Source organism: Pteropus alecto, unplaced genomic scaffold (genome assembly GCF_000325575.1).
Source record: "Pteropus alecto unplaced genomic scaffold, ASM32557v1 scaffold7, whole genome shotgun sequence".
In the NCBI taxonomy this organism is placed as follows: Eukaryota; Metazoa; Chordata; class Mammalia; order Chiroptera; family Pteropodidae; genus Pteropus; species Pteropus alecto.
Genome location: NW_006494614.1, coordinates 5,035,409 through 5,053,857, shown reverse-complemented (window position 1 = coordinate 5,053,857; position 18,449 = coordinate 5,035,409). Strand labels below are relative to the sequence as shown.

At 30.8% G+C, this 18,449-nt stretch overlaps 1 protein-coding gene across 1 annotated transcript in view; it reads left to right on the top strand.

The window, feature by feature from the left end:
- Positions 1–18,449, top strand: part of MANEA (mannosidase endo-alpha) — a 48,550-nt gene that overhangs the window by 15,819 nt on the left and 14,282 nt on the right. Inside the window, exons 2-3 of the mRNA XM_006926292.3 lie at positions 1,954–2,535; positions 13,946–14,055. Coding sequence (XP_006926354.2) covers positions 1,992–2,535; positions 13,946–14,055 — 654 coding nt within the window. The 5' untranslated portion in view covers positions 1,954–1,991. The remainder of the gene's footprint in view (positions 1–1,953; positions 2,536–13,945; positions 14,056–18,449) is intronic.

Below are 18,449 nucleotides of genomic sequence, written 5' to 3'. Positions count from 1 at the left end.
TTTTTTGTATTTCAACCAAATGAAATAAGCTTTCGTTGTTCCTTGGAGAACAATAGGATTCAGTTGTTTCTCATCTCAAAGTCAACTGTATCAACTTTTATCATGCTTGTTTTAGCTTATATTGTTTGGTGATTGATTACATGACATACTTTAATGAGTTCAGCTTTTTGGTGTGGTCACAGTGTATTCATTTGATGACTATTAAACTATAATAAAAACATTAAGGGGGAGGTCTCTAAATTAGAGTATTAGTAATAAAAGTGTTACTTTGATAATCTTATTTTCAAAGTTTAGGAAGGCAAGTATGTGACATGAAAGCATTTTTATCAAAGCAGTGAATTAATTATAAAACAAAATTTCCCAGACACATCTACTTATTCCTTTGCTAAAAGTCCATTTTCATGACTTTATATGAGAGAGAAGGAATTGATGTGATGGAATTCAGGGATGGGGAATGGTAGGACACCTTTAAGATAAAGTGTCAGAGGTTTATTTGATATTGTTTCTCAAGAGTTTTGTATATTTTATATACATCTAAATATATATAGTTGTACATATTTATAGTGTATGTAAATATCTGTAAGGCATATATATGTCTATATATGATTAGTATGCATATTATATGTTTGTATGTATATATGTATGATAGATAGATAGATATACCATATTTACTTAAATAAAATTTTGAAGACAGGCAAAACCATATTGGTTAGGTACGCTTATGTTTTGGAAAAACTGTATAAAAAAGATGAAGGAATGGTAAACACAGAAGGTGTTGCTCTTAAGTAAGGAGAAGTGTAGGGCTGGTGATTGGCCAAAGGCACAAAACGTGGAAATGGGCTTTTAAAAGCTGGCAGTTTTCTTTTTGAATTTTATATGTTTCACACTAAGCATATATCTTTCATATTAATCTTTAGATGTGACGTATTTCACAGTTAAACAAGGTCGACTTTGAGGAGAATCTCTATGAATTTTAGCTGTAAAAGAAATATGCTGCTTATCTTAACATTTCTTACGTAAATGCATAATAGAAGTATTGGTTTGTAGAAAGATTTTGTGTGTGACAATTGCTCATTAAATTTTACTTCTCTCTTTTCTATCAGGATTGGTTTAACTTAATGCTCTAAACAACAGCATGATGTATAGTAGAAAGTTATATTTTATATAATTAGTGTCAACTTTTGACCAATAACTAATAAAAAAATTTGTACGTAAAGGCAAATATTTTAATATTTTATCCATAGGTATGTATATGTATGTATACCTACGTATATATGGATACCTAACTACATATGTATGTATACATACACTTTTTAAAACAACATATGAAACCATATTTTAGAAGTTGTTAGTTAATTTTATAACCTTTGTTCAGTAAGATTTTCAGTTATAAAGTAATAATGATTTTTAAAATTAGGAATCTCTAACTTATGATCACTTTTTAAAATTATATCTCTGTTCCATCTAAAAAATGTCATTTAAAATGTGCGATTACTCCCTTCTTGTGAAATAATTACTTTAGTTAATAAAAATAAGTTTGTTGAAAATCCATTTAAGGACTAGGCATTAATATATTCTTATTTCTTTTTTTAAACTATGAGCCTTCAATTTTATATTTAGAAAAGATTAGTCCATATTCATAGAACGTTCTCTGTATTATACATAAAACCTGTCCAAATGGCATAAAATATATGTTTTGTTAAAAAAAATTTCTAAAATGTTTATCTGACAGTGTAATTGTGGTATTTCCAAATAAATATTGTCATTTGGTCTTGCCATATATAAATTCTGTTGTAGAGCTCAGTATTTAATGATATAATTAATATCCTAATGCACTTAAAATTTTTTTCAATGTAATGAACTTTATGAATTTGAATTTTTACTTTTGAATACATTAGAAAATATTGTTAATACCACTTACTAATCCACTTACTGTTTTTCAATAAATTACAGCTAAACATTTATCATTTTGGAGTTTAAAGTATGTCATCATGGCAAAATTTCGAAGAAGGACTTGCATCATTTTGTCACTTTTCATTCTGCTTGTTTTCTCTCTGATGATGGGTTTAAAAATGCTGAGACCAAATAAAGCTACTTTTGGAGATCCTTTTGGACTTGACCTTCTTCCAGAAGTTCGTCAACGAACTCCTCATTTGGAGAAAAGTTTTGATTCCCAAAAGAATGATAAAATCAACAGTGAAATAAATATCAAGAATTTAAAAAGCATTGAAATCACCATGAAACCGTCCAAAGCCTCTGAACCTTACTCGGAAGAACAGCCACCTCTGAATTATAACTTACATGTATTTTATTATAGTTGGTATGGGAATCCACAGTTTGATGGTGAATATATGCATTGGAACCATCCAATTCTGAAGCATTGGAACCCTAAAATAAGCAAGAATTATCCACAAGGGAAACACAAACCCCCAGATGACATTGGCTCCAGCTTTTACCCTGAGTTGGGAAGTTACAGCTCTCGGGATCCTTCTGTCATTGAAACTCACATGAAACAAATAAACTCAGCTTCAATTGGTAATTATTTTATTTTATGCATGTGTTGAGTTATGTGTGTGTGTGTATGTATATGTGTGTATGTATATGCATGAATTTTTGTAGAACATTAAATTACTTAAGAGTCTTCATATTATTAATTATAACTGTAAACTTATAAACTTGAAGTTAAACTGTGTATATGTTCTTAAACATCCAGGCAATCACCTTTTATCTACTTTAAAGTGTGTTTAATTTTCAAATTTTGTAGGATTTTTGGATATATTATTTTTATTCTAATTTTTACTGGTCTTTCTGACTTTTATTACATTAAAATTTACTTGAGACAATGAATTCTCCTACTTTAAGTATACAGTTCAATGATGTTTTTCAAAGGTATACCATACACCTGTTTAAATACCATGCTAATCATGAAGTAAAATATTCTGTATCCCAAAAAATTTTGTCATGCCTCCCTTATTCAGCCCCACCTTCTACCCCAGGAAACTATGAATCTGATTTCTATCATCGTATAATAGTTGTGAATGTCCCATTACTATATAAAAATAGAATTATTCTCTGTTGGGGGGTGTGGGGGTTGTCTTTTGCTCAGCCCAGCTGTTTTGAAATTTACCCATGTTAACTGTATCAATAGTTTAGTTGTTATTGCTGAATAGTATTCCATTGTATGATTATAGCAATTTGTTTCTGCATTCATCTCAATGGACATTTCAGCTGTTTCAAATTTTAGGCATGTAGCATATAATTTGGTCTTGTTTTTCTGTTTTTTTTAAACTAGTCTGACAATTTTTTCTTTTTTAATTTGTTTATTTCAAATGTATTTAGGTGTGGTTGATTTTAAACGTTTCATTTTGCTGTTTGTTTTTTGTTTATTCCATCTGTTCTGTTCCTTTTCCTCTTTTTCTGTCTTCTCATATTGAATATGTTTATTCCATTTTACAGCTTCTTCTGGCTTATTACATATATATCTTCATTTTATTTACTTTATGATTGCTCTAAAGTTTACAATACTCACCTTTAACTTAACAGATGAGAAATCACTGGTTATTCTTATTCTTGTTCCCCCTTCCCTTCAACTTTCTCTTCCCTCTTAACTTCTGGTACTCCAATTACACATATTTAGATAGAGTCATATTATCCCACAAGTAAATAATATGAAAAAAAATAATTTGGTGCCTGAAGATTCTTCAGTTTATTAATATTTCTTTTATAAAAACCTCCCTGTTTTGGTTCTGTCTTGTTAGTGTCCCTAGCATTAGGGCCATAAGAAGAAATTGGGTGTTCGTACATTTTTCTAGCTCTTGCACAAACTCACTAACAAGCTGATATGTATATAGAGACATGCAGAGCTTTTTCTTGAACAATATAGAATTTTGTGAATCTACTTCAACATGTGCAAGATGGCTTGTTTTTCTTCTGTGGAGTATTTTTTTCCCCAACTATTTAAAACAAATCTAAGTTTCTAGATATACTTACGGCTCTAGTTTCTATATTCTGTGACATAAAATATGACATAAAATAGGTTAGTAAATTCAGACAACAGCAGCTGCTTCGTTTGTATGTGTCTCTATTAACTATTTACCTTTTTGGGGAAGACTTTTCAAATGACTTTTCCCTATTTTCCACATAGAGTTTCTATCACATTCAGTTTTTGTTATTTAAGGTTGACTTCTTTGTGGCTAAAAGTTACACTTAATTGACCAAAAATGGATGTTTTAGTTTCCTTAATGCAAACTGAACTGTATACAGTGAGGGTATTTTTTCCCCCTTAGAATGGGTATTTAAATGTTTATGTATATTATATGTATATGTTTATTAATATATTTATAATATATAAATGTTACATATAGGTAATATATAAATGGCATACTGCATATATTTGTGATTAGGAAGAAAAGTTCCAGTTCATATTTAGTTTTATGCTTATCTAATGTTTATGAAGACTTTTTCCCTCCAAATTATTTACTATATAATATGTATGAACATGAATTATTTCAAAACATCGTCAACAATACAATTACTTTAATTTTAAATGTTGACAGTTTCACAGGTGATGCAAATATTTTTTGGTAGATTTACTGCTGAGGAAAATAAAACATTTGATAGTAAAAAAATGTAACATTACAATCCATCTGTAAATAAAGATATTATTTCCTTGTTTAAATATTGAATTATACTTGTTTTTGTTTTTTTGTTGAGATATAATTGACATTTAACATTGTGTATGTTTAGGGTGTATAGCACATTGATTTGATACATTTATATTTCAATATCATTGCCTTTATAACAGTTAACACTTGTATCATATCACATAATTATTATTCTAGTAGTGGGAAAAATTAAGAGTCTCTTATCAAGTTTAATGTTTATGATAGTTTTGTTTATAGTCACTATGTATTAGATTTCTAGGTTATCTTATTTATATACTAATTGCAAATGTGTACCTTAAACAACATATCTCCCATTTCCTCATTCCACGTGGCTGGTAACCACCACTCTACTGTTTTTGAGTTTGGGTGTGTGTGTGTATAAATATATATATACACATATACACATGTGTGTATATATATATTATCTATATGTTATCTATATTATATATATTATATATAATATATATATTTTTTTAGATTCCACATATAAGAGAGATCTTGCAGTATTTGCTCTTCTATGTCTGCCTTATCTCAGCCTGTTATCCTCAAGATTCATCCATGTTGCTGCAAATAACAGGCTTTCCTTTTTTTCATGGCCAAATAATAGTCCATTGTGTGTGTGTGTGTGTGTATAAATATATGTATATATACAAATATGTGTGTGTGTGTGTGTATCTTTATCCATTCACTCATGGATGGACACTCAAGTGTTTCCATATCTTGGTGCTTAGGAATAATGCAATAGTAAACATGGGAGTCCTTGATCACTTTGATAACCTGTTTTCATTTCCTGTGGATATATATATCCAGAAGTAGGATTACTAGATCATATGATAGTTCTATTTTTAATTTTTAGAAGAACTTCTATACTGTTCTCCATAGGGTTAAACCAGTTTACATTTCCATCAAGAGTGCACAAAAGTTCCTATTTTTCCACTTTCTTTCCACTATCTTGACTATAGCTATTGTTATAGGTATGAAATGGTATCCATTGTAGTTTTGATTTGCATTTTCGTGATGATTAGTGACTTTGAGCACCTTTTCATGTACCTGCTGGCCATTTACATGTCTTCTTTGGAAAAGCGCCTCTTTAGTTCCTCTGCCCATTTTCTACTTAGGTTGTTTTTTGTTATTGACTTACATGAATTCTTTACAAAGTTTGAATATTAACACCTTATCCTTTACATGGTTTGCAAATAATTTCTTCCATTCTGTAGCCGCCTTTTCATTTTGTTAAATTTTGCTTTGTATCATAGAAGTTTTTAAATAGGATATAGTATCACTTGTTGAAATTTTCTTTTATTATTTGCGCTTTAGGTGTCATATCCAAAAAAATCATTGCCAAGACCAATATCAAGGATTTTTCTCCATATGTTTTTTCAGGAGTTTCGTGGTTTCAGGTCTAATGTTTAAGTCTTCAATCCATTTCAAGGAGATTTTTATGAGTGGTGTAATATAGGGGTCCAATTTTTGAGGTGGTTTTTATGAATATTTTAAGATAGAGGTCCAGTTTTTTTTTTTTTTTTTCTGCATGAGGTTATCCAGTTGAAAAAAAAACTATCATTTTCCCATGGGATATTCTTGGCTCCCTTGTCATATGTTAGTCGATCATGTGTGGGGGTTTAATTTTAGGCTCTCTATTCTGTTCCTTTGGTCTATGGGCCTGTTTTTATGCTAGTCACACTGTTTTAATGACTACAGCATTGTAATATAGCTTGAATTCAGAAAGTGTGATGCCTTCAGTTTTGTTTTTCTTTTCAAACAGTGCTTTGGATATTTAGAGGTCTTTTAAGGTTTCATACAAATTTGAGGATGGATTTTTTTTTTTATTACTGTGAAAATGCCATTGGATTTTGATGGAGATTGTATTGAATCTATAGATAGCTTTGGCATGGACATTTTAACAATATTAACTCTTTCGATCTATGACATGGGGTAGCCTTCCATTTGTTTGTGTTTTCTTTGGATTCTTTCAGCAAAGTCTTATAGTTTTATTGTATAGGTGTTTCACTTCATTAAATTTGTTCCTAGCTATTTTATTGTTTTTGATGTGAATGGGATCATTTTATTTCTTTCGTATGTTTTATTGTTAATATATAAAAATGCAACCGATTTCTGATTTCTGTGTTGTATTGACTATGTATTGGAACTTTACTCTATGTAGTGATGAGAGTTGACGCTTTTTTGAGTCACTGGGATTTTCAATATATACGATCATGTCATTTGCAAATAGCAATAATTTACTTCTTCCTCTCATACTTGGATACTTCTGATTTGACTTGCCTGCTTGTCCTAGGTAGGACTTCCAGAGTAAGCATCTTTGTCTTGTTCCTGATTTGAGAGGAAAAGGTTTCAGTTTTTCTCTGTTGAGTATGATGTTATCTGTGGGTTTGTCACATATTACCTTTATTATTGTTGAAGTTATGTTTTTCTATATCCATCTTATTGAAGGATTTTATCATGAAAGAATGTTGTATTTTGTCAAATGCTCTTTCTGCATCTTTTGTGATGATCATGTGATTTTTATCTTTCATTTTGTTAATGTGGTTTATCACATTTATTGAACTGTATATGTTGAACCATCCTTGAATCCCAGAGGTAAATCCCACTTGGTCATGGTATATAATCCTTTTAATAGGTTTTCGAACTCAGTTTGCTAATATTTTTTGTTTGAGAATTTTTGCGGCTGTGTTCATCAGGGATATTGGTCTATAGTTTTCTATGGTACTTATCTGGCTTTGGTCAGAGTAATGCTGGCTTCATAGAATGAGTTTGAAAATGTTCCCTTCTCTCCAGTTTTTTGGAAAAGTTTGAGAAGGATTGACATTACTTCTTCTTTAAATGTTTTGTAGAATTTATACGTGAAACCATCTGGTCTTGGAATTTTCTGTTTTCAGAGGTTTTTGATTATTGATTCAATCTCCTTACATGTTATTGGAGCATTCAGATTTTTATTTCTTTCTGGTTCAGTCTTGGAAAGTACTGTGATCCTAGGAAATTATCCATTTCTTTTAGGTTATTAAATTTGTTGGCGTATAATTGCTTATAGTAGTGTCGTATGATTCTATGTATTTCTGTAGTGTTAGTTGTAACTCTCTTTCTGGTTTCATTTATTTGAGTTTTCTCTTATTTTTTTAGTAGTCTGGCTAAAGTTTCATCAGTTTATCTTTCTAAAAAAATCGGCTTTTAGTTTCATTGATATTTTCTGTTGCTTTCCTGGTATCTGTTTCATTTATTTCTGTTCTGATCTTTATTATTTCCTTCCTTCTGCTAACTCTGGGCTTAATTTGTTTTCTAATTTCTTTAGGTGTAAAATTAGGTTGTTTACTTGCAATCTTCCTCATTTTTTAAATACATACTTCATTCTCAGAATTGCTTTTGTGCATCCCATTGGTTTTGGTATATTGTGTTTCCGTTTTTGTTTTGCTATATTCTTTGATTCCTGTTTTGATTTCTTCATTATTCCATTGATTGTTCGGGAGTTTGTTATTTTCCACATATTTGTATATTTTCCAGCTATTTTGATTAATATAACTACCTTTAGTTTCCACTTGCATGGAATATCTTTCTCTCTGCTTACTTTGAGTGTATGTGCATCCTTAAAGCCGAAGTCAGTCTGTTGTTGAGAACATGTAAGTGGGTCTTACCTTTTATCCATCCAGCCACTCTGTGCCTTTTGACTGGTGAATTCAATCTATTTACATTTAGAGTAATAATGATATGTAAAGACTTAATAATTCTGTTTATTAATTGCTTTCTGGTTTTGTATTTCATTATTTTTTTATCCCTTTCTGCCTATCTTGTAAATTAGTTATTTTCCATGGTGGTATGCTCCATTCCCCCTTCTTTGGTTTTTTTTTGTGGATCTTTTGTAGGTTTTTGCTTTGTTGGTTACCATGGGGCTTACATAAAATATTTTGTAGATAAAAGAGTCCATTGTTGGTTTATAACATAAACTTAACCTTTGATCACATATAAAGACTGCTTTTTTACTCCTCCCTTTTATATTATTGATATCATAATTACCTCTTTTTTGTTGTGTATTTGTTAACAACTTAAAGTAGCCAGTTATTTTTACAACTCCTTTCTGTTAACTTTTATACTCTAGTTTAGTAGTGGTTTTCTAATTCTGACTATATTTTTCACCTTTACCAGTGTGTTGTATACTTTCATATGTTTTCATGTGCCTGATTACCCTATTTTCATTTCAGCTTGACGAGCTCCTTTTAGTATTTATTGCAAAGCAGGTCGAGTTGTGGCGAACTCCATCAGATTTTATTTGTCTGGTAAAGACATTAATTCTCCTTCATTTCTGAAGGACAAGTTTGTTGGATAAAGTATTTTTGGCCGGCTATTTTTATCTTTTAATTCTTTAATTTTTATCATTCTATTCCCCCCTGACCTGTAGAGTTTCTGCTGAGAAATCCACTGAAAACCTAATGGGGGGTCCCTTTTACATTACATTCTTTTTTTCCCAAAGATTCTGTTACTGTTGAATGGGATATCTTATAATTGTCAGTTCAAGTTCTTGTCAAGTTCAAGTTCTTGATATCATTGTTCTGTTCTCTTTATCTTTGCCAATTTTCTATTTGTTCTACCAATTACTGATAAAACAGTGTTGATGTTTTCAGGTATAATTGTGAATACTGAGGAATGACTGTAGTTTGGTTTGGGGGGAGTCAAAAGTTATACTCAGATTTTTGACTGCAGGGGGTTGGTTCTCCTAACCTCCACTTTGTTCCGGTCCAACTATATTTCATATGTACTATAAGGACCTCAGCACAATACATTCCCAATTTCTCCTTTCCATATTTTTTTTTATTGTTCTTCTAATTCTTCTATTAGATAAGACATTATACATTACTTCTTATACCAGAGTTTGACAAATTTTTTTCTGTAGAAGATCAGTTAATATTTGGGGTTTTAATAGATCTCTGTCTCTCTCTGTAACCACTCAACTCTGCCATTGTAGTGTAAAAGTGGCCATAAATAATTTGTAAATAGTGGTATAGAAGACTTGTCTCACAGAGCCATTTTTTGCTGACCATAGCTTTAAACATTCATCTTATAAAATAATTAAAAGTAAAAAAAAAATCTTATCCTCTTTTATTACATTTCCAATGTTCCCCAATTTTTAGAGTAGATCTGAGTATGTCTAACTGGTATCAATCTTGTTCAGCTTCAGAAATTTCCTTTAATATTTTCGTAGTATTGATCTGCTTGTAATGAAGTCTTTCAAGTTTTATTTCTATTTATTTTGAATGATGTTTCATTTGCTATAGAATTCTTAGTAGGTTTGGGGACTTTTGCTTGCTTTCTTTTGAAACTTTAAAAATGTTACTCCATTTTCTTCTGCCTGACCTGGTTTCTGATGAGAAGTATGCTGTAATTTTTAAAAATCTTTTTGTATTTTCATTTTCCTATATGTATTTGTCTTTGACTTCAAGATGTTTTTTCTTTGCTTTTTAAAACTTTTTTTGCAATTTAAATATATGTTTCGTTGTATTCGGCATTTATCCTTCTTGGTGTTGTTTGAGTTCTTGAATTTGTTGCTTGTGTCTGTCATCAGCTTTTCAAAATTCTCAGTAATAATTTCTACAAATATACCTTCTGCCTCTGAGTTTCCAATTACATGTTTGTTAAAACTTTGATCTCTCAGCTGTTGGATGTGTTGTTGCGTTTTTTACTCCAATCCTTTTTCTCATTATTTTACAGTTTGATAATTTCTTGTGATTTGCCAGAAGTTGCCTGACTCTTTCTTCAGCTCTTTTGAGTTTATTCATGAGTCTCTTGAAGGTATTCTTCACTTTTAGTGTGTTTTTTATTTCCAGCATTTCTATTGGATTCTTATAGTTTTCATCTCTCTGCTGATATTTTTCACCTGATCTTACATGTTGGCTATCTTTCTCAATACATCTTTTATCATTTTAATCATAGTAATTTTAAATCCATTTAATGATTTCAGCATTTGTTTCATATCTGAATTTGGTTCTATTGATTGTTTTCTCTTGGCGCATTATTTTTCATGCTTTTTTTTATGTGCTCTGTAATTTTTTTGTTGAAAGCGTGTCATCTTGTCATAATAGTGTTTATGTCTAGAAATGGGCTTGCCTTTCTTTCTGATAAGGCTTTAGTTTGAAAGGATGTTCAAGATATATTAAAGAAACAGTAAATTCCCTATGTGTAAGGGGAGCTATCACAAAGCTCTGTGGAGTTAAAGGTACCCAAATTTACCATTTAACTGTCTAGTTATTAAATGTTTTTTGTAATCACAAGTAAAATGACTCACATAAAGATAAACACCTGTCAGATGACATAATTGGGACTTGATTCTCCATGTCCAATTTCATATCTAGTGTTCCTAATTATTACCATGTTTCAGTGCATTATTTAACTTAATGAAAAAAAATTGGGTGTCAGTTATATTGAAGATATTGTGATAAGTTATGTGGAGAGATGACACCATTTATATGACATGATCTGCATTTAATATATTAATATTCTAAAAATGGATTTCAAAAAGTATCACTTTTCATTAAGCAGTTAGAATGGTAGAAATATATAGTAATAGATTTTACTTATAAATGATATTTGGTTGATATATTTAGAGGAATCTTTCTGGTTATTATGAAAGACTCATTATCATTGTAAATGATCCAACCCTCCTCAGGAGTAGAACCATCTTTGGCTTGGTTCCCAGGATATTATTTATATAGAGCCCATGAGTGACCTCACACATACAGATAGCAGGTCTTTTGTGCTGTACAGCAGGTCCTAAGTAATGTAATTTTTGTTCAACATAATTTCATTATAGCATTGATGAGATGCTACAGGAACTTAACTCTTATTTATATCAATTACTCTGTGGTAAAGTGGTTTCATTATACATCGTTCCGCCTAACGTAGTGGAACCTCTTGATGTTAAGTGAGGACTTATTGTACAAAGATAAATTGGACAGTGAAGCACAGTATGGATAGAATTAGGCAGGTACAAGTGATAATTGATACAATAAACTGAAACACAAGTAATAGGATAAGCAAGAACAAAAAATATTCCCCCTCCCCCTGGCAATCCTTAAAGTATACCTTCAATGAGGATTGGGAGGAAGAAAACTAGACAAGAAGGAATTGGTTAGGGTATTAGAATAAGAATAATGTAGCAATACTGTCCAATAGAACTTTATGATAATGAAAGTGTTCTATAATTGTGCTGTCCAATGCAGTAGAGTATATTGGACACTTTAAATTTAAAGCTGGAATACTTCCTAAGCATTGTAAACCTGGGGTTTAATTCACTTGTTTTGAGGGCTGGTTTACTTATGCTAGTTGTGCTTTGGGCAGACTGACTTTCTTGCTCACTTCTCTGACTTCACATTTTTGCTTCAATTTGGACAGGTAATTTCTTACTCTCTGCAGATCTTTGGCTTTAAGTTTTTTGTTCGTTACATTTTATTTAGTAGTTTTGTTTCATTGAGAATATTAGTCTAGGTAACCTAATCTACTATTGTTAGAAATGGGAATCTTGTTTTTAATTTCATGTAAGATTGCTGTGTTCATAATTTCCCTGAGCTTCATGGCATAATCTTTCTTTTCTGTGTTCCTCCTTTATTATTTTTTTTTTCATGTTCTTTTTCTCCACTTTTTTTTATAGGGTGACTTCATAGTCCTATGTTGAGAAAGTTTTTATCATTCTTTTTTTTTTTTAATTGGTGGTGGAATGTTTATAAGCTAGGCTAGTAGGCAGCTTGTATATTTGATCAATTGTCTCTAGACACTTTTCTCACCAACATTTTTTTCTATATATGACTCCTTTCATGGCCAGCCAAAAGCTCTCCTAAAACCCTATCTATATATTATGTATATATTATAGATTTTTCCTACTTATGATCTTATTGCTATTTTTATTTTCAGACTGGATAGGGGACGTAGATATCTTTTTCTCTGTTAACTTCAGTGAAACTTGTTTTATTCCTCTAGATGGGATTGCTCTATAGATGGAATGCTACTACAAAGTTAAATTGTACAATTTAATTTTCTGCCAGTTTCTGACCTTGTTTTTCCTGTTTTTCTATATGCTTCTCTTTTAGTATCATTGTATTTCTTCTGTTCCTGCCTTGTCTGTTGATTTAGAAACTAGTACCATCTTTCTAATAGCCTCTCATTTCTTTATATATGTAATGAAGCTTTGAATTCATTGATTTCAAATATTGCTTCTCCAGTTAGTGCAGTTCATGATTTCTTTGCAGGGTTATGTTTCTAAACTTTTCTTTTTCTTCTTTTTTTTTTTTTGTAATTTATCTGTTCAGAAATAAGTAGATAGGTAGTTCAGGGAGAAACTTTATTTTTTTTATTTTATGAATCTTTTGTTAAAAAATATTGATCCTCACAAAAATCTGCACATGAATGTTTAATAGCACTTCTATTGATGATTGCCCTAAATTGGAAGCAACCAAGATGTCCTTCAGTAGGTAAATGGAGAAACAAACTGTGTTTCAACTGTACAATGGGATATTATGCAGCGATAAAAAGAATGAGCTATAAAGCCATAAAAACACATGAATGAACCTTAAATGCATATTGTTAAGTATGAGAAGCCAGTCCAAAAAAGTTACTTTTTGATTCCACCTATATGACATTCTGGAAAAAGCAAAACTATAAAGATAGTAAAAAGATTGATTTTTATCCAGGGAATTGAGAGGTGTACGACAGAGGGATAAATAGGTGGAGCACAAAGGGTTTTGAGAGCAGTAAAACTAGTCAGTTTATATGATACTGTAATAGTGGGCACCTAACATTATGCATTTGTCAAAAGCCGTAGAATTATACAACAGAAAGAGTGAACTTTAATGTAATCTCTGTATTTTAATTAATAATATATCAATATTGGTTCATCTGTTGTAACAAATGTACCACATTAATGCAAAATCTTAATAACAAACTGTGGGATGGAGAAGAAGGGGGTGGGGGGGAGTATATGGGAACTCTGTACTTTCTGTGTGATTTTTCTGTAGATTTAAAACTTATTCTAGAAAGTAAAAACCTATTAATTAAAAGCTACTGATGCCTGATAGTTCATAAAATCTACTATACAAAATAATGTAATAACCAAAGCTAGTATCTAAGTAACATAACAAAACAAAATTAAGTGAAGACATGTTTCTTTTTTATTGTTAAAATTTTAGTTCTCATTCTGCCATCTCCCGTTTTTTAATTAAAAAAATGCTTGCAGTCATTCCTGTTCCTGTGTTCATTTTTCTTTTCTTTTTGGTGTTTTCTGTTAGGTGTACTAGCCCTTTCTTGGTATCCACCCAGTTCACATGATGAGAATGGAGAGTCTACTGATGACTTGGTACCAGCTATTTTGGATAAAGCTCATAAATATAACCTGAAGGTATTTTATTTTAATTTTTATTGAGATGTAATTGACATATCACATAATTGTTTCAGGAGTTCAACATAATCGATATATGTATATATTATGAAATAATCGCACTTTCAGTCTAGTTAATGTCCATCACCATACAGTTACATTTTTTTTCCTGTGATGAGAATTTCTAAAATCTGTTCTCTTAACTTTCAAATATACAATGCAGTATTATTAACAGTAGTGACCATGTTGTGCTTTACATCCCCAAGACTTACTAATTTTATAACTAGAAGTTTGTACCTTTTACCTTCACACATTTTATTTCTCTCCCACCTTACATAACCACAAATTCGTTATCTGCATCTATGAGTTGGTTTTGTGGGGTTTTCGTTTGTTTTTAAGATTACACATTTAAGTAGGATCATACAATATTTGTCTTTCTCTGACAGACTTATTTCACTTAGCATAATGCCTTCAAAGTCTATCCATGTTGTAACAAATCATAAAATTCCCTTTTTTTATAGCTGGATAATATTTCAGTGTATGTGTATATCTATTCTTTAGCCATTCGTTTATTAATGGACACTTAGGTTGTTTCCATTTCTTGGCCATTATAAATAATGATGTAGTGAGCATCAGATATCTTTTCGTGTTAGTGTTTCTGTTTCCTTCAGGTAAATACCAGAAGGAGAATTGCTAGATCATATAGTAGTTCCATTTTTAATTTTCTGAAATGCCACCATACCGTTTTTTGTAATGGCTACATCAATTTATATCCCCACTAACAGTTCACAAGTGTTCCCTTTTCTCCACATCCTCACACTTGTAATTTTTTGCCTTTTTGATAGTAGCCATTCTAACAGGTTTGGAATGATATCTTTTTGTGGTTTTGATTTGCATTTCCCTGATAATTAGTGATGTTGAACACCTTTTTATTTACTTGTTGGCCATCTGGTTGCCCATTTTTAAATCAGATTTTTGTTTGATTGCTTGTGGTTTTTTGAGTGGGGAGGGGGTTTGCTTTTTCCCCCCCTCCAATTTGGTAGGTTGCCTTTCATTTTGTTGATAGTTGTGCAGAAGCTTTTTATTTTGATGTCCTCCCATTTTATTTTATTTTTCTCAAGATGCTTTTTGATTTCTCTTTTGGTTACTTTTTTGACCAATTGGTTGTTCAGTAGCATGTTATTTACACATATTTGTGAGTTTTCCGGTTTTCTTCTTGTATTCGATTTCTAGTTTCATACCATTGTAGTCTGAAAGATGTTTGATATTTCAGTCTTCTTAAATTTATTAAGACTTGTTTTGTGGCCTAACATATGTGATCTATTCCGGAGGATGTTCCATATGCACTTGAGAAGAATGTGTATTATGATTCTTTTGGATGGAATATTCTGTATATGATTGTTAATTGTTCTGTATAATGTGTCATTTAAGGTCAATGATTTCTGTCTAGATTATCTGTATTGATGAAAGGGGGTTATTAAAGTTTTCTACTGTTACTTTAGTTCTGCCTATTTCACCCTTTAAGTTTGTTAATATTTGCTTTTTATATTTAGCTTCTCCCATATTGGTTGGATAAATATTTAGGAATGTTATATCCTCTTATTGGATTGATTCCTTTATCATTATATATTGATTTTCTTTGTCTCTCATTACAGACTTACTCTTAATGTTTATCTTGTCTGATATAAGTATACCTACCCAGCTTTATTTTGATTTTCATTTGCATGGAATGTCTTTTTTTTATATATATATATCTTTGCTTTCAGAGACTCGTAGTTAGCACATAGATCGGTTTTGTTTTATTATCCATTTAGCCACTGTTTGTTCGCTTTTGCAGAATTTAATCTATTTGTACTTAAAGTAGTTATTGATTGGTATAGAGTTTTGCTGATCTAATTATTTTGTAATTCTTTCATTCCTTTCTTCTTGCTCTCTTTGTGATTTGATGATTTTCTGTAGTGATAGGCTTATCTTACTTTCTCTAGTTTTTGTGTATCTACTATAGTTTTTTAGTTTTCATTTACCATGAGTCTTGTTATCATGTTGATATTTTGAGCTCTTCTCATGAATCACAATTGTCCTTTTTCTTATTCTTTTAATTTTTATTTTCAGTTACAGTTGACATAAACTATTAGTTTCAGGTATACAACATAATATTTAGACATTTATATAACTTAAAAATCACCTTGATAAGTCTAGTACCCACTTGACCTTAGTTAGTTATTACAATATTGTTGACTATATTCTCTAAGCTGTGCTTTACACCCCCATGACTATTTTGTAACTGCCAGTTTGTACTTGATCCCTTCACCTTTTTCACCCAACCCCCCAACCTTTCTCTGATCTGGCAGTCATCAGTTTGTTCTGTCTGTGAATTTGTTTCTGTTTTGCTTGTTCATTTGTTTTTTAGATTTAACATATAAGTGAAATCATATTGTATTTGTCTTTCTCCGTCTGACTTATTTTACTTAGCATAAACCATGTTTTTGCAAATAGCAAGATTTCATACTTTTTTACACCGAGTAACGTTTCATTATATAAGTACTACTACTTTATCACATTGTCTATCAGTGGACACTTAGGTCGCTTCCATATTTTAGCTATTGTAAACAATGCTGCAATGAACATAGGAGTTCATATATCTTTTCAAATTAGTATTTTGGATTTCTTCAGAGAAATACCCAGAAGTGAGATTACTGGGTCATATAGTAGTTCTATTTTTAAATTTTGAGGCACTAACATACTGTTTTCCATAGTGGCAGCACCAGTTTTCAGTCCTACCAATAGTGCATCAGCTTTCCCTTTTCTCTACATCCTCTCCAACTCTTATTGTTTATTGATTCATTGATGATAGCTATTCTGACAGGTGTGAGTTGATATCTCATTGTGGTTTTAATTTGCATTTCCCTGATGATTAGTGACACTGAACATCTTTTCATATGTTTATTGGTCATCTGTGTGTTCTCTTTGGAGAAATGCCTATTCAGGTCCTCTGCCCATTTTTTGATTGCATTTTTTTTTTTGGTGTTAAATTGTATTAGTTTCTTGTATATTTTGGATACTAACCTTTTATTGTGTGTATCATTGACAAATATCTCCTTCCATTCAGTGAGTTGTCTTTTTGTTATGTTGATAGTTTCCTTTGCAGCACAAAAATTTTTTAGTTTGATGTAGTTTTATCTGTTTACTTTTCTTTTGTTTCCCTTGCCCGAGGAGACATATGCAAAAAGACAAAACAAACAAACAAACAAACAAACAAAAAAACAAATGACTAAAAGCAATATCAGAGAATTTACTGCCTGTGTTTTCTTCTGAGTTTTATAGTTTAAGTTCTTACATTTAAATATTTAATTCATTTTGAGTTTATTCTTGTATATGGTGTAAGTGGTCTAGTTCTTTTTTTTTTTTTTTTTGCATGTTATCTGTCTAGTTTTCCCAGCACCATTCGTTGAAGAGACTGTCTTTACCCCGTTGTATATTCTTGCCTCCTTTGTCATAGATTAATTGATTATATAGGTATGGGTTTATTTCTGGGCTCGCTATTCTGTTCATTGATCTTTGTGTTTGTTTTTAAGCCAGTACCATGCTATTTTGATTACGATAGCCTTGTAGTATAGTTTGATATTAGGTAGTGTTATACCTCTAAGTTTGTTCTTTTTCAAGATTGCTATGGCTATTTAGGGTCATTTTTGGTTCAATATAAATTTTAGGATTATTTGTTCTAGTTCCATGAAAAATGCCATTGGTATTTTGATAGAGATTGTACTGAATCTTTAGATCTCTTGGAGTAGTATGAACATTTGAACAATGTCATTTCTTTCTGTCCATGATTATGGTATCAGTTTCTACTTATTCTTCAGTATCTCATAATTTTACAAACAGGTCTTTTACCTTCTTGAATAAATTTATTTCTAGGTATTTTAATTTTTTGATAGGATTTAAATTGGATTGATTTTTTAATTTCTCAATCTGATAGTTTGCAACCTATTTCTCAATATTTTTGTATTCTGTCACTTTATTGAATTCATTTATTCTAATAGTTTTTTGGTGGAATCTTTATATTATCGTGTCATCTGCAAATAATGACAGTTTTACTTTTTCCCTTATAATTTGGTTGCTTGTTATTTTCTTGTCTAATTGCTGTGGTTAGGAATTCCAATACTGTATTGAATGAAAGTGGCAAAAGTGGACATCTTTGTCTTGTTCCTGATCTTAAAAGACCTTTCATCTTTTCACTTTTGAATATGAAGTTAACTGTGGGATTGTTACATAAGACCTTTATTATTTTGAGATATGTTCACTCCATCCCAACATTGCTGAGAGCTTTTTTTCATAAATGGATGCTAGATTTTGTCAAATGGTTTTTATGATCTGTTGATGTGATCATATGAATTTTATGCTTCATTTTATGTGGT